This window comes from Tursiops truncatus, chromosome 1, assembly GCF_011762595.2.
Source record: "Tursiops truncatus isolate mTurTru1 chromosome 1, mTurTru1.mat.Y, whole genome shotgun sequence".
Taxonomy (NCBI): Eukaryota; Metazoa; Chordata; class Mammalia; order Artiodactyla; family Delphinidae; genus Tursiops; species Tursiops truncatus.
In genome coordinates, this window is record NC_047034.1 from 109,987,632 (window position 1) to 110,004,182 (window position 16,551).

A 16,551-nucleotide genomic window follows, 5' to 3' on the forward strand; every position below is an offset into this window, starting at 1 on the left:
AAAAAGAACTAAAGGTACAATAAAGTGAAATAATCCCCCCCCCCAAAAAAAGCTACTAGACTGGATGAGATCACAATGAGTGCAAACAGAGAAGAGAGCAAAGAGCTGACCCCTGAAATTCCCCAATATCAAGAGAACAGGAAGAAGAAAAAGACACAAAAAAGAAGACTGAAAATGAATAACAAGGAATGTAGAAGAAAAACCAAGATAATGTGTATGCTAAAAGCTAAGTGAAGGAATTATGTCAAGGAAGACAGAGTGATCAACAGTGTCAACTACTGTGCACACACAGATCAAGCATATATGGAATAAGAATTAAGCAATAGATTTAGTAATGTAAAGGTGAATTTAACAGCAGTTTTAGTGGAATAGTAGAGTGAAAGCTTGACTGGAGTTGATTTAAAGTGAAAATGAGAAGAAGGTATTGGGGGTTTGAGAAGGTATGAAATAGTTATCTAGAATAGTGGAAGAGTGAATGAGTGAGTGGGAGATAGTCTTATTGCCTACTAGCAAAAAGTTCCACTTGAGATTCATGGTCATTAATTTAAAATGAGAATAGTCCTATGCTGGTATATTTTCCTCCAGCCATGTTCCACTGTAGGTATATATGAAGAATAGGTGAAGAAGATTAAGCAGGGTTTTTGTTTTGTCAAGGACTACAGTGAAATGAGAGAGGGCAAGGAGTCAAAAGTATGTGCAAGAGAGTGATCAAGAATGCTCCATGGGGCTTCCCTGGTGGCGCAGTGGTTGAGAGTCCGCCTGCCAATGCAGGGGACACGGGTTCGTGCCCCGTTCCGGGAGGATCCCACATGCCGCGGAGCGGCTGGGCTCGTGAGCCATGGCCGCTGAGCCTGCGCGTCCAGAGCCTGTGCTCCGCAATGGGGGAGGCCACAACAGTGAGAGGCCCGCGTACTGCAAAAAAAAAAAAAAAAAAAAAAAAAAAAAGAATGCTCCATGAATTTGCAGGGCAGAAATAGAGACAAAGATGTAGAGAACAAACGTATGGACACCAAAGGGGGAAAGTGGCGGGGGGTGGAGGTGGGGGTGGGATGAACTGGGAGATTGGGATTGACATGTATACACTAATATGTATAAAATAGATAACTAATAAGAACCTGCTGTATAAAAAAATAAAATAAAATTCAAAAATTCCAAAAAAACCCCAAAAGAGTGCTCCGTGATATTTAAGCCAGCCATGGAAGGCATCCTGAGAAGAGGAATAAACAAACAAACAAACAAAAAAAGGTGATAGGATCAATGCATTGGAGGTCCCAGTATAATTGGGGTCCTTAGAGATACAGGAACTGTAATCAAGTACTGGGATACACAAAGTTGGGTTCACAGTGGTGTTGGTATCTAATACTTTATATAATCCATATTTTTGCTTTATCAAAACTTTTCAAAACCAATGATAAGCAGGTTTTTCTTATATTTTAGTGTAAAAAAGATTTTCTTACCTCTGATGAGGAAGGTCGACTTGGACTGAGGGACATATTCACCAACGTCTGAATGGGGTAATTATCAGTTGGAATTTTGTAGGGTTTTTTAAATCTTTCTTCATTGAAGTAGTATTTAATAAAGGTTATAACAGATTTTTGGCTTGTTTAAGATAGCATTCCACTCATTTCTGTCTCTGATTCATTCAAAAAATAAACAGAAAAACACAAAAGGCTTTAGACTCAAAATGAAAACTTGATAAGTATACAATCTTATTATAATAATTCAAAAAGATATACTACTAGTAAGTAGGGCTGGTAACTGCAATGAAATGAACATATATCCCGTACAACTAAGTAAAGTGGTAAATTATAATAGACTTGTGACTAGAACATTTTTTACTATTCTAAACAATTCATTTTCTCTTGGTCAAAAATTAAGGTTAAATACATATAGTGTTTTACACAAAGTAGAAATATACTTTTGGAAGTAGAAAGATTAAACTTATACAAATGCTGTAAAATGATGAAAATTGTTTTACCCTTTACATTTCTTCCTGGCCTTGGATACCTCAATAATAATAAATGTGAACAATTATTCCAGATGAAAATATCAGTCTTTAAGTATATCAGGTTTGTGTACCTATGTTTGTGTATTATTTCTTGTGTTTTCCCTCAGAAAATGTATGACAGTTTACAAGAATACACAACAAAATTTAAAGTATATAAATATATAATAAAAGTTAAAAAATAAGGTAGCAGAATTATTACTCTAAAAAAGAATTATCAAAGTGGGACAATCCTTAGGGATATACTATAATACCAATAGTAGAGAAGTTTTTTCAAGATTCCAAAGCTTTGCTTTATATTAAGATAGTGATTTAAATCTGACAAAACTTAAAATTCAAGCTGAGGGTGGCTGCAGGATAGGAATGGAATGGAGAAAAAAAAGAAAATTGTGTGGCTACCTTTAAATATGAGATCACATGAGGCTGTAGGCAAGCCTCCTCCGATCAAAGGCCTGACTGAGGGCTATAATTAAAAAAATTCTTAAACCTAGGGAGGATTCCCAAAAGTGTTGTAACTAGCGTACCAAAATGGGAAGCCACTGGTCTAAGCTAACCGTACCTCACAGAAATTTTGGGGGAGGCGTTCTCCCCTAAGCTAAATAAGGAAAGTAAAACATTCCAACATAGGTTAATAGGTATATCGGTCTTTCAGTATCATTGAGGTAGCCACCCAATTATTTAAAAAAAGAAAAAAAAAAACCAAAACTATCCTTGTTTTACAAATCTGGTCTCTACAGAATCAGAGGTATGGCTCCAAAAATAATCCAAAGCCCACCAATCCTTTTATCACTCCCAAAAGCTTCCCTATTTATCTTAGGAGACTTGTAAGTATTAAAGGGGAAACAGTCATCCTAGGAGGAACTTGCCTGTGCCTTTGAGATGCAAATATCTGACCTGGTTTTCTCCAGGAACCCTAATCTCTGCCATCTTTTTAAAATGCAGATTTTGAAAAAGGGGGTAAATTGGAACTTGTCAAGGACAAATAAAAATCTTAAGCATCTTTCCCACAAATATTATTAACAAGGGTTTAGCCATCTAGACAAGTGAGCTTGATTTATTACATCTGCCAGAAACCCAATTTTAATCCAACCTCTTTTGCAGACTGATGGGTTTTACATTGCTGTACCTGGCTCATGGCTGAAATTCTGGAATGGGAACAATGAGGTCTCTGTGTTTGTGTGTTCGTACGTATCTATGTGTGTCTTAGATGTATGGTATTGCCAAAAAGTAATTAGTAAAAGAGCTCCATTTCACTGACTTAAAGGAAATTAGCGCAGAAATAGAAAATAATCTGGCCAGAATGAATTTTACCTGGTGGCGCAGTGGTTATGAATCCGTCAGCCAATGCAGGGAACACAAGTTTGAGCCCTGGTCTGTGAAGATCCTACATGCCAAGGAGCAACTAAGCCCATGCGCCTCAACTACTGAAGCCGGCGTGCCTCAACTACTGAAGCCCGCGTGCCTAGAGCCCATGCTCTGCAACAAGAAAAGCCACCGCAATGAGAAGCCCACGCACTGCAACAAAGAGTAGCCCCAGTAGTACTGGAAAATATTCAGTACTAAACTGATATCTGGTATTGAAGGTGGCTTAAGCTTGTTGGCTTCATTAATATAGACACGTCTTTAGAGTCATCAATGTTAAGTATAATATTGTACAATATTTCTGTTGTACTTAGGTTTACTAGACTTTATTTAGATATTTATTTATATCTATTGCAAATTTGTCAGTAAGAAAAGTAACCCAATGTGGAAAGATTTTTAAGCAAAGTTAGATATGTGTCTTCAGTAAAAGAAGGCGTGAGGGGGCTTCCCTGGTGGCACAGTGGTTGAGAATCTGCCTGCTAATGCAGGGGACACGGGTTCGAGCCCTGGTCTGGGAGGATCCCACATGCCGCAGAGCAACTAGGCCCGAGAGCCACAACTAATGAGCCTGCGCGTCTGGAGCCTGTGCTCCGCAACAAGAGAGGCCGCGATAGTGAGAGGCCCGCACACCGCGGTGAAGAGTGGCCCCCGCTTGCCACAACTAGAGAAAGCCCTCGCACAGAAACGAAGACCCAACACAGCAAAAATAAATAAAATAAATTAAAAAAAAAAAAAGAAGGCGTGAGGATGAAAAAATACTGAAGAGTTACGCATGATCAGGATTTTCTAAGATTGGATTGAATTTAGGTGGGTAAATGGATTTTGTTGGGAGTAAGCTAAGTCTTGGATTTGGTTTCTCTTTCCGTTAAGAGAACAAGGTTTTCCTTTTTTTTAAAAAAAAAAAGTTATTTATTTACTTATTTATTTATTTTGGGTTGCATTGGGTCTTCATTGCTGCACGTGGGCTTTCTCTAGTTGCATTGAGCCGCGGCTACTTTTTGTTGTGGTGCACGGGCTTCGCTTGCTGCAGAGCATGGGCTCTAGGTACACAGGCTCAGTAGTTGTGGCTTAGTTGTTCCGTGGCACATGGGATCTTCCCAGACCAGGGAATTAGACCCATGTCCCCTGCGTTGGCAGGAGGATTCTCAACCACTGAGCCACCAGGGAAGTCCCAAGAACAAGGTTTTCTTGGAATACTGTTTCTTTTAATAAATTTATTTATTTTATGTACTTATTTTCGGCTGCATCGGGTCTTCGTTGCTGCCTGCGGGCTTTCTCTAGTTGCAGCGAGCAGGGTCTAGTCTTTGTTGCGGTGCGCGGGCTTCTCATTGCGGTGGCTTCTCTTGTTGCGGAGCACGGGCTCTGGGCACGTGGGCTTTAGTAGTTGTGGTGTGTGGACTCAGTAGTTGTGGCTCGTGGGCTCTAGAGCACAGGCTCAGTAGTTGTGGTGCATGAGCTTAGTTGCTCCGCGGCATGTGGGATCTTCCCGGACCAGGGCTCAAATTCGTGTCCCCTGCATTGGCAGACGGATTCTTAACCACTGTGCCACCAGGGAAGTCCCTGGAATGCCGTTTCTGATAACATATTGTGTGAGTTTCTTTGCCTTTAAGTGATCTGTATTTGCTTTTGAGATCTCTTGTAACTTTGGTTAACAAATAAGTATTGTCTCACAGTGACCAATGACCTTATTTGATCAAGTGTTGAAACTTTTTGAGAAACTTCCCAAATATCAAATTTTAATCAAAGTTCTTTTGACTTTCAGCTAACTTTGGGATGTTTTGGAGGGCCCCTGAGGCATCTCAGAGAGAAATATTTAACCAGTATTATTTGGTATGTTAAATTACATAGAGAGCATTATCACACGAGCGATTAACTTACTTAAGATATACTGTATAGATGAATGATATTAACACAAGACATTCTAAAAATTATATAGTTTCTGGAATTTGGATATGTCCTGGTCTAATGCTATAGTTCTAGCTGTCATCTTAAAATGTTGTCTGTCACTTCTTTATGGATTACACTGTAATAAGATGTTTAACCATGCCTTTTAAGTCTTGTCATTTATAGACAGTTATCCTTGTACTCTGATGCTGTTACAAAAGTGCTTCCTCTTCAAGAAGATTGGGTCGGGCTTCCCTGGTGGCGCAGTGGTTGAGAGTCCACCTGCCATTGCAGGGGACACGGGTTCGTGCCCCGGTCCGGGAAGATCCCACATGCCGCGGAGCGGCTGGTCCCGTGAGCCATGGCCGCTGAGCTTGCGTGTCCAGAGCCTGTGCTCTGCAACGGGAGAGGCCACAACAGTGAGAGGCCCGCGTACCGCAAAAAAAAAAGAAGAAGATTGGGTCATTTGTAGAGACGTGGATGAATCTAGAGACTGTCATACAGAGTGAAGTAAGTCAGAAGGAGAAAAACAAATACTGTGTATTAACGCATATATGTGGAACCTAGAAAAACGGTACAGAGGAACCGGTTTGCAGGGCAGAAATTGAGACACAGATGTAGAGAACAAACGTATGGACACCAAAGGGGGAAAGCGGCAGAGGGTGCGGGGGTGTGATGAATTGGGAGATTGGGATTGACATATATACACTGATGTGTATAAAATGGATGACTAATAAGAACCTGCTGTATGAAAAAATAAAATAAAATTCAAAAACAAAAGAAAATTCACAGGAAGGCTACAGAAGTAGTTACAATAGTCCCACATAAGATGACTATGCAAGGATTCCAGTCCACACCAACTCAAAACAAGAAGCTGTCCTGCCCCCTGGGGTCTCTAGATCAGGCATCCAGAGATTTTTACTCCCTGACAGGCAGGGTTGACACCTCTACTCAGCCCTGAAGCAGTTACAGAAAGACCATCACCCCTCTGCTTCCCATAAGATTATGGGAGTGAAATCTCTGAGCGGGGAATGAGACAGGAAGGGGGCAGGGCACAACGTTTAAAAAGAATGACATAGCTGGAGGATACAACATAAACTCATTAGAACCAAATAGGTCCAAGATGGTGGATGAGTTGACTTCCACTGTAACACATCAGGAAGCTAAATGACACACCCACAGGCGCCATGACAGTTCCTAGGCTGACCATAAAGGTCAAAAAGTGGGCCAGGGCTTCCCTGGTGGTGCAGTGGTTGAGAGTCCGCCTGCCGATGCAGGGGACACGGGTTCGTGCCCCAGTCCGGGAAGATCCCACATGCCGCGGAGTGGCTGGGCCCGTGCGCCATGGCCACTGAGCCTGTGCATCCGGAGCCTGTGCTCCACAATGGGAGAGGCCACAACAGAGAGAGGCCCGCGTACCGCAAAAAAAAAAAAAAAAAAAAAAAAAAGTGGGCCGTGGCTCAATTCCTGGAAATCCTCACCCCTCCCCCAAAACAGCTAGAATACTCCTCCCACTCATTAGCCTACGAAATTACCCACCCCTATAAAAACTGACAACCCCCATACCCTGGTGCCTTTCACCTTCTGAGATGGCCCACACTGTCTATGGAGTGTGCTTCTTTCTCTTAAAAAAAAAAAAAAAAAATTCCAAAGCTTTGCTTTATGTTAAGATAGTGATTTAAATCTGACAGAACTTAAAATTCCTGTGATCTAGTACTGATTATGTCTCTATGAAATCCTATCAGACTCCACTAATTGTTCTAATGGTATCAAAATTAAAAGATTATATTCTGGGACACACAATCTTTCAAATCAAATTATTTCCACATATTACTTCCTATATAAATTTTTTACAACAATTAAAACAAAATGTGATTTGTCATTTTAACCATCTCAAACGCTATTTTAAATACATTAGTACTTTAAGGAAACATTAAATATTTCTATTTCTGTATCTATCCAAAGGCTCTTTCTGACATTGTACTACTATTAGTCTCAATTATGAACCTAACAAAGCACAACTCAACTTCTTTATTAGATAAGAATTAATGGTAATAATCTATATTAAATACAGCATACTGGCATTCATTAACTAGTATGCCAACTGGGAGACTGCAACTTTCAATTTTTCTGGATGCATTAAAAACTTGATATTCTAACTCAGAACAAATTTTTCATTAAGTGAACTCAAGATAGAGCAATCAAGACCTGCTTTACTATTATCCTAAATTAAACTGCCCCCCTATAGTATTCCTTCTAAAGGAACAGCAAACAAGCCGTGTTTTGAGCTACAATTCCCTTTGTTATTACTGACTGTATCAATACTAAAGACCAAATCCTGGCTGGCCAGAGACAAAGTGGCCTGGCATGTATAGATGAGCCCTTAGGAATTAAAATTGGGAGAAGAACTCAAGATTCAAGTATGTAGTTAGTAGATACTGAAGCAAAATGAATGTATAAAGGGAAGTCATGAAGCAGTATCATATCCATGAAGCAAGCCCATGTCATGAGAAAGCTGTAATTATTTGTAAACCACAACAGAAAAAGAGATAAAGACTAGAGAGAATGACTGATTGAACCAGTAGTGAGATGCCGGCTGAGGAGATACATAGGTAATTCATGTTTATAGCTAAGCACTAAAGAGAAGAGTCAATTTTTTTTTTTTGCTGTTGAGGTCCCTAACCTTGCATCTACTCCTATTGGGGTCCGACGATGGGGAAGCGGGCTGCGGATGGGCCGCCCGTTGGACAAACTTGGGTCACTCAGGGATGCGTCTCTAAGGGGACAGGGTGCCAGTGACTCAAGCCCGTATTTCTAGCTCTTACGCCTCGGTAAGGCTCTCCCCTTCCCTTCCCTCAACCTCTGCCGCCAACTCCGTCAGGAAAACAGGAACCGCCTCGTCGTCCCGCCACCAGGCCTTTTACAAAGTCCCTCAATATCTGACTTCTCTCACCGGTCCCCTCGGGTCTTGGAGGATAACGACAAGCTCTTTCCTTACCTCTCCCAAATCATCCTCTCCAGAGAGGGAGAGCGGAGAGGATGGGTGTCTGGTCGCGTTAGCATCCCGCAGCTGCCGCGCCCACCATCCGCTCCGCCCCTTCTCGCTCCCAGCTCTCCCCTCACCCCCCTGAGGCTCGGGCTCCCGTCCGAGTGAGGAGCCGAAACAGAAGGCGGAGAAGGGCGCGCATGCGCGCCGCGGGTGGAGCCACGGGGCAAAGAACCGGAAACTTAGAGACAAAGTTCCGAGCCCCGCCCCCCGCTCAGCAGACCCGCCGCCACGCCGTCCCGCCGTCTGGCCCTGCGGACCCACCACCGATCCACCGACGGATTGCCGATCTGCCCAGCTATCGCGTGCGCCATGTCTGGTTCCTCCAGCGTCGCCGCTATGAAGAAAGTGGTTCAACAACTCCGGCTGGAGGCCGGGCTCAACCGCGTGAAGGTGAGCGGGGGCGGGCGGCTGAGGGGGAGGGGAGGGCGGGGGAGGTGGCGGGGGGAATCCGGCAGGCGAGCTGGCGCGGCGGGCGAGGCTCGCGTCCGGCTCTCGCCACCCCTAGGGAGGACGCGCTCTCGGCGGCGGCGATCTCGGCGGCCAGCTTTAGAAAAGTAGCGGCGCGGGTCGGCGCTGTGGTTTGGGGGGCAGGTTAGTGTGCCCTTCCGCCCCAAGACTTTCCAAGGCGAGCTGGCCCTGGCTTGAACAGCGGCTTTCCGCATTCCGGCCCTCCTCTCCGTCTCCCTCCCTCCGTAGTGACTCCGCGGCCGTGCTCGCCAACAGCTGTTCCTCCGCGCGCAGTCCGCACCCTTCCCGGCCCTCTCGACCAGCTCCTCTGTTTTTTGTCACCCGACGGGGTTTTATCCGACTTTTGATTTAGAAGTATTTTTTCTTTGCATTTCAGAACTTTCCCAAATCCACTCCCTTTAGTAGTAGAGTCTTACTTCCAGCTCCTCTCATTCACCGAACACACACTTGAAAACGAATTCTTGCATAACTTTAAAGAAGCCTGTTTTGGAAACGTTCGCAATGTCTAAGGTTACCACTGGTGCCCTGTACAGCCTCGTACAAAGCGTGCATTTCGTATCTGTTTGGCACCGTTTGCTGTGTTGTGACTTTGGGTATATCTACTGGTCCGCGCGTACCCGAAAAAGTAATTAGGGTGGACCAGTTTTATTTATTTTGGCATCTGTTTAGCATTGATCTTGTCCTGGGGTATTTACTTTGGGGAAAAAGCCTTTTGTGTCTGGTGATATGACAGCCTGATGTTCGAAGTGCTATTTCGAGTTTCCTGATTTTTTAAATCCTGCGTGGATTGGCTTCTTTCTGGTGCGGGTCAGTTTACGTGTGAAACACTTGTAATTAAAAAAGAAACAGAAGAGTATAAAGCATGCACTCTGTTGAAAGAAAAAGCCAGTTTCCAAGATGATTTGATTCTGTACTCATTAGGCTAGTTTTTACTTCCCCCTGAAATGTTTTGTGGAGTAAGATGGTCTCCTATTTACCCATTTCCTTAAGTAGAAATGTCAGGGACCTAGTTTACTCAGTTGTGGTCATCTCGGGAGGGAAGGGAAATTCCCATCAGTCTTGGGGTGGGATTCTCCTCTCTTCCTGTCCTTTAAGTGTTGTAAACTCCATTGCTGTCTCGAATCCATTTCTCTAATCTCCAGATACTTAACTCATTCCAGTGATTTATGGTTAGTCTTGGCTGGATTTAACTTTGAAATCACTATCTTATTTCAGGCGTGTCTTTATCATAGATTGGAGTGGCCCGGGAAAGAAAAAAATGGGGGGAGGGGAAAAATGCTGGTTGAAAGCAGAAAGTGTTAAGTAGGGGTATTTAGCCCTAATCTCCAAAGAAAATGAGTTGAAGTCCTCAGGCTCACGCTTTACCGTGAAAACTCTAGCCCCTCCAGTAACTCCCCAGCATGATGCCTTCCTCCTATTCTTAGGAGGGTTTTCGTCGGAATCATTATTTAGAAATCTGTTTGTCTGATGCCAGGGCTGTGTGTAGCAAGGAGAGGAGGCATTACACCATGGGACTTTAAATGAGCTTTTCATTAGACATGTTGCAAAATGTGGTTAGTTCAATTTCATTTTTGCTTCTGTTTTACCTATGACTCTATGCTAGATGCTTTTGTAGTGATATTTTACTTTCGAATTACCACAGCTTTACTTTTTAAAACCTTTATGTTTGAGTAGTTGATAGAAACTATCACAAATGCTTGACAGACTCTCCCACTGTTGAGTAACCATACACTTAACCCAGGGCACTTTTGAAAGAGGGCACTGATTATTATGCCAGGATTATAGGGTTTCAGCCTCCTGGATGGTGATTATTACAGTGCCATAGGGGCTAGAAGCTTGTTAGAGTTTTAAGCCTTTGTGTCCATTTTCCCACTGATTGGAATTGTCACTGATCATTTTCTCACTGATGGTCACTTGGCTGATCTCTTGTCACTGAGATCTCAATTTAAATGTCACCTCCTCAAAGACACTTTCTCTTAGGTCCTGATCTAAAAAAACACTTGTTTTTCTGCAGAGCACCTTGTCTCTTTTCATCTGAACTGTTACCTCCATAACAGCAGGGATCTGGCTGTTCTTACATATTCTCAGTCCCTAAAATTATATTTGGCACATAGAGGTGATGAGAAGTTTGTGAAAGGGAGTTAAGCTGGCGCCTACCTACACTTTAGGCAGATAATTAACACATTCTTTACTGCTGGTTAATGTGAATGAATGAAACCATGTTATACAACAGTGAAAAATTATACCACCATTCCCCCACTGTAGCTACACCTTTTAGGGGAGCAGGGTACCCATTTGTTATAGTACTTGGTACCAGGAATTTATAAACTGTTTACTCACACAGTTGCTAAATAAATTCATGGAACTCATTACCCTGGATTGGTATATAAGCCAAACATATAAATTAGATTCCAAGAAGAGTTTAGATTCATCTCATGATGATGGATCCTTTTATCAGGTTAATGTCTGGGGTACAGCTGTCATGTGCAGAAGTTCTTTGTAGAGAGCATTTGTGATGCCCTAAGCTCCCTTTCAAAGGCTAAATATTACCCAGCCAGACTGGACACCTGTTCTCACCCTCCTTAAGGGAAGTTAAAACAATAAAATAAATGATTATCTTCTCCATCTTCTTAAACCTCAATTCAAGAGTTAGGATATTGTATGTATTTGAGGCATCCTTTAGTCATTCATGTTATATATCTGAACTATTCAGTTTATTGTTTTGGTGTCCTGTATCACACCTTACCAGAATATATACAAATAGTAGATGTTTAAGTGATACATGATATAAAGTTATTTTAACTATGAAGCCACAGAAGTTCCTAAGTCCTGTTTAAATGGCTTTGCATACATATATGAAAATTATTAAATCACATTTAAGGCATACACAGTTTCATAAAGGCAGGCTGCTTGGTAAAGTTGTTAAAATAAACTGAAGTTTGCTAATCAGCCTTTCAGTCACATGACCCTGAGCAGAAACTGTCACTGTCCAGTTTTGTAGCATTAAACAGCTGATGGTACATATACCAAAACAATAAACTGAATGGTTCAGATTTTGAACATGATCTTCACTCAGAGTAGCATTTTCCCATTTCCCATACTGCTTTCAAGACAGAGTGATAGTTTACTAGCATTTTAACACTTTTTAACCTATAATATCCTGTGTACTGCTTTTAATAAAAGACAAGATGTTGAGTACCCTCAAGGTTACACTAGAACAACCTATTTATTAATAAACTAGCAGGATGTGCTGTGCTTTACAAATAAACAGAATTGTACTGTTCGTACTTATTTACATGCAGTGTTTTAAGTATAAAAGCTCAGTATATGACTGTTGAGCTTCAATTAGTATATTTCTTTTTTGAGTTAAGAGAAGTGTTTATTGGCAGGTATTTTTGAAGATTTGAGAAAAACTTCATTAAAACATTGTCAACACCTTCCACCCACTTCCCCCACCCTTTGTTATATACAGGTTTCGCAGGCAGCTGCAGATTTGAAACAATTCTGTCTGCAGAATGCTCAACATGACCCCCTGCTGACTGGAGTATCTTCAAGTACAAATCCCTTCAGACCTCAGAAAGTCTGTTCCTTTTTGTAGTAAAATGAATCTTTGCAAGGTAAGTTTCCTTAAATTAAAACAACAAAGCCCCACACAGTAGGGATAACTAGTCAGGTCTCTTTCTTTGCAGCACTTATAAATTGAGCAAAATCATCCCATACACTTTTGTTTGGCACTTAGAGTTTCCAGTCTTTGTTTTGTGAGGATTGATGAAATTTGCTGATTTAGTAGTCATAAAGACTAATTGTTTCTATTTTACCATAAAGGATTAAGTAGAGGATTTAATAACCATAAAGAGGATATAGGAGTTACTAGAAAATTTCACTGCTGTGACAAGTCATGTTACCTTTTATAGCATTGGCCTAATGGTGTATTCTGGTGCCCCCAAATACTAGTTTAGTTTGATTTTTGTGTATCTAGCAAATATTTAGACATTGGACTACCCTGGCTGGTCCAGTGGTTAAGACTCCGTGCTTCCAATGCACGGGTTTGATCCCTGGTCTGGAAACTAAGATCCCACATGCTGTGCGGCCAAAAAAAAAAAGAGGATAAATCAGTAAATAACAGCACATTATTAAAAAAAAAAAAAATAGACATTAAAAAAAAATCTGCAGTGTTCATGGTGGTGGCTTTTGAAGTACTATCAACTGATTTGGATTAATGATTATCTAATAGAACAGCATAGCAAATAATTGGGAGTTGTGAATGCAAGAGAAACTGAAGAGATAGCCGAATAAGCTGACATGGTGTTGGCATTTGGACTGGGGAACAACAGGTTTTAATTTTATTGTTGTTAGGTAAAGATAAAATGAGAGAAATGAAGTATATATGTTCATGGTGGCAGACAGTGGATTGGTTTTCAGAGGATTAAGAAACTAAATTTTGGGCTGGTTTAAAGCATACTTTTATATGTTAACGTGTAACTTGCAGAACAAATGTCAGTGTATGCAAAAACATATATCAATCCAAAAGAGATGTGACAAGAAAACATGATGTGGATAATTGAAAATGTAATCCAAGGGTACTACCTTCATAAATCCATAGGACTTTTGTCAGAGCATTTACTCATATTGACCTATGAGAAGCAAACTTAAATAGTGCTTCAAAAAAAAAAGACTGTGTATGGCACACACCATCTACAGACATTCTGACTCCTCCAAGTGCAGGAAGCTGCTTCCTAAAATACCATGTTACACAGTTGTGCCCTCCCTAATTAAACTTTGTAGACTTGGGAGTGTCCAGGAAGTTTGCATAAGTACATGTTTCCAGTAAATACAATGATTGGTTGAATTGGTTAAGATTTTCGAAACACAGGGAAAAAAAAAAAACCCCGCCTTTGAGTTTAAGGGAAGTAATTCTTTTTAAGTCTAGCACCTTCATATTTAACAGGTTAAAAGTCGTTTGCTCCTGGCAGTATTAATTCTTCATGGCAGTTTTGGGAAATTTCATATTTTTACGGTTCCTCTTGTATTCTCTTCACAAAGTGTTTATTTTCATTTAAAATACTGTTAAGCCCGGCTTCTTAATTGGCTGTTAATAGTTTCATTTCATAGGAGTCTGCAGATAAGTGTTTAATGAGTTGCTCAAGGTTAAAATATGGTTGGGATAAGAATCTAGATTTCAAAGTAAAATAATGGCTGTTAATTTTGGCAGTATAATAAGCCCTTAGCTTTGTGGATATTATGATTTGAAACACTTTTGGCTAGGAAAAGAATATTTGGATGTAAAAGCATTTCTTCTCAAACTTGAAAGTAGGTCTGGGATGTTATGCTGATGTTGGTTGTCCTAGGCACACTGAGTGGCATGGATGCAAAGAGTCTGTATTTAAGTCTTATATTTAAGTCTATATATTTATATAACTTTTTTAAAAGCATAGATAATTTAGCAACAGATAGTACAAGGTATTAAAATAGAAGTTATCATGATCCACATACCTAGAAATAACCACTGTTAACAGATACTTCCTTTTAAGAGAAAAAAACAATCATTGAAAAATAGTGATCATAGTATGCACAGTTTTTTTCTACACTTGAATTTTCTTATTTCATTTAATAGTCTTTGTAAGTTCCCTGGTGGTCTAGAGGTTAGGATTCGGTGCTCTCATTTAATAGTCCTTGTAAATGTGGTTGTACTATAAGTTAAATTATACTTCATCGAATATTGAGGTTTCCAAATCTGAGGATACACTGAGGTGAAGATCTTGGTACCCATTGTATACTTTACCCATTTCTTTAAGATAAATTCCCAGAAGTAACAATAAGGAATGACATTTAAAATGTAATAACCTTGAAAACTGCCAAATTAAACTTTGCTATTCCACCTGGAGCTTAAGGGTACTTTTTTGCTGAGCCCTTGCCAAACAGATCTCAGATTCTTTGCTACTTTCTTCTGCCTATCTCATTTTTGTAATTTGCATTGATTAACTGAGGCTACACATTGTTTTTTTCAACACTGATTTTGTTTATGCTTCTTGAACATTTTTGTAATGAAGTAACAGAAATTTTTAACTAAGTATAAAAAACCAGGTGTCTACTCTCCTGAATTAAATGGTTTACCTTTTTTTTTTTTTTTTTTGGTTGCTTTGTGTGGCTTGTGGGATCTCAGTTCCCAGATCAGGGATTGAACCCTGGCCCTTGGCAGTGAAAGCCCCAAGTCCTAACCACTGGACTGCTAGGGTTCCCAACTTTCAAGAAATAAAAGATACTTTTCCTACCTTTCCATATAGATGACTAAACCTGAAGTTGTTATGCCCCTGTTTTTACTTTTTATATATATTTATTGTTTTATAGTTTTAAAACATAGGTATTATTTTTAAGGAACAGCTATTACTGCATTACTTTTGAGATTTGTGTTAATCCATAGATTGTTTTGTCGTTTTAATTGCTGTATAGTATTCTGTCATGTGTATGAACCTTAGTTTATTTATCCATTGGCTTACTGAGTTGCATTTAGGCTACTTCCAGTCCTCTGCTGTTAAACCATTACTATAGTCAATATCCATGTACACATTTCTCTTTGTATATAGGTTTATGTGGGTAAATAGAAGGGATTGCATCTTGCTCTCCTCGATACTATTGCTCATTTCCTAGAGGTGTTCAGATATTTCTCAACTTCAGAGATTTTTATATTAACCTCTTTAAAAATTCGGATCCAGAGTGTATTTTGGCAATGATATTGGCAAGTCAAACTTTAAGTCTGTTTATTTCTAAACCCTAAGTTACATATACTTGAGAGTGGTTATAAATCATAAGTTATATATATATACTTGAGAGTGGTTAAGAGAAAGTTACATTTTACACCACAGGCATTTTCTATCCTGTTTCTCATTTTTTTCCCTAGAAACCCTGTGATGTCTGTTTGTTTTTTTTTTTCTTTTTTAAACAGGCTTAGTTTAATTGAAAGCATTTTATAAGCTGACATTCAGATGAATACCTTAAATGTAATGTAAGATGTACTGCTATTCAGAAAAAAAGCTATTGTTCTTATGATACTTTACCCTAATTCACTGGGTTTTTTTGTTTTTTCATTTCAGGTTTTTAAACCACTTTTCATAAACCGGTGAATATTCAAAGGAAAGCTAAATCTGAAGCCTGTACAAAAGCCTGTCTCTATAACATGTGCCATACTATACAAACTTCTACTTTTGTCAGTCTACCTCTCTGAATATTCATGAATTTCTGTTTCACAAGGGTAATTATTTTATATACACTGGTGGCAGCATACAATAAAATACTTAGTATAAAAGTTTTTGGATTAATTACTGGTATTAAATATACTATGTATAATATTCATTTGTTTTGAACACCTAAGAACAAAATGACAATTTCCCCATCATCTTTAAGGGGTTAAAATTTTTAGTGTTTGTTCCAGCAGCTCATCTCACATAACTTTATGCCATACATTTGCAAGACTGTTAGAGAATTAAAGGTAAGTTGCAAATTTGTTCTTTTAAGGTCAGGAGGAGGCTGCTAATAATACTAGTTTCTATTGATGAGTTATTTACAGGGTTAACTTTGTTTTCTAATGAACTACTTTGTGGGGTATTACCATTACACCTAGAAGTTATTTACTTCATAACACATGGCTCTCCTAGTAAGGATAGTAAAGACTAGATATATAAGAATTCCATTACAAGATGGAAGAGAAAAATTTCAGAGCCCGAGGTACACTACAGTACAATGTAATGAGGTAAAGAAGTACCAAGGAAAAGGGAACCAAAGATTA

At 39.9% G+C, this 16,551-nt stretch overlaps 2 protein-coding genes across 9 annotated transcripts in view; one reads left to right on the plus strand and one right to left on the minus strand.

Moving 5' to 3' along the window:
- The window catches only part of SPATA1 (spermatogenesis associated 1), a 93,355-nt gene extending 84,985 nt beyond the window's left edge, over positions 1 to 8,370 (minus strand). For all 8 annotated transcript variants that reach the window (XR_012324029.1, XR_012324027.1, XR_012324031.1 and 5 more), the window contains exons 1-2: positions 8,250 to 8,370; positions 1,458 to 1,633 (exon numbers count right to left, since the gene is read on the minus strand). Coding sequence is in view for 1 of the 8 variants with exons in the window: in XM_073787963.1 (XP_073644064.1) it covers positions 1,458 to 1,493 (36 nt within the window). In the remaining 7 variants the exon portion in view is untranslated. The remainder of the gene's footprint in view (positions 1 to 1,457; positions 1,634 to 8,249) is intronic.
- A 126-nt stretch (positions 8,371 to 8,496) lies between these two features.
- On the plus strand, positions 8,497 to 16,098 carry GNG5 (G protein subunit gamma 5). The gene is made up of 3 exons (XM_004329906.4): positions 8,497 to 8,690; positions 12,241 to 12,385; positions 15,860 to 16,098. The coding sequence occupies exons 1-2, from the start codon at positions 8,610 to 8,612 to the stop codon at positions 12,364 to 12,366; spliced, it is 207 nt and encodes a 68-aa protein (XP_004329954.1). The 5' UTR covers positions 8,497 to 8,609; the 3' UTR covers positions 12,367 to 12,385; positions 15,860 to 16,098.
- The last annotated feature ends 453 nt before the right edge of the window (positions 16,099 to 16,551 follow it).

What these genes read in the sequence shown, in the direction of transcription:
- GNG5 (XM_004329906.4), top strand. Translation starts at nt 8,610, where the DNA reads ATGTCTGGTTCCTCCAGCGTCGCCGCTATGAAGAAAGTGGTTCAACAA. An exon ending in CCGGGCTCAACCGCGTGAAG is followed by an intron (nt 8,691 to 12,240) that starts GTGAGCGGGGGC and finishes TGTTATATACAG; the next exon opens with GTTTCGCAGGCAGCTGCAGA.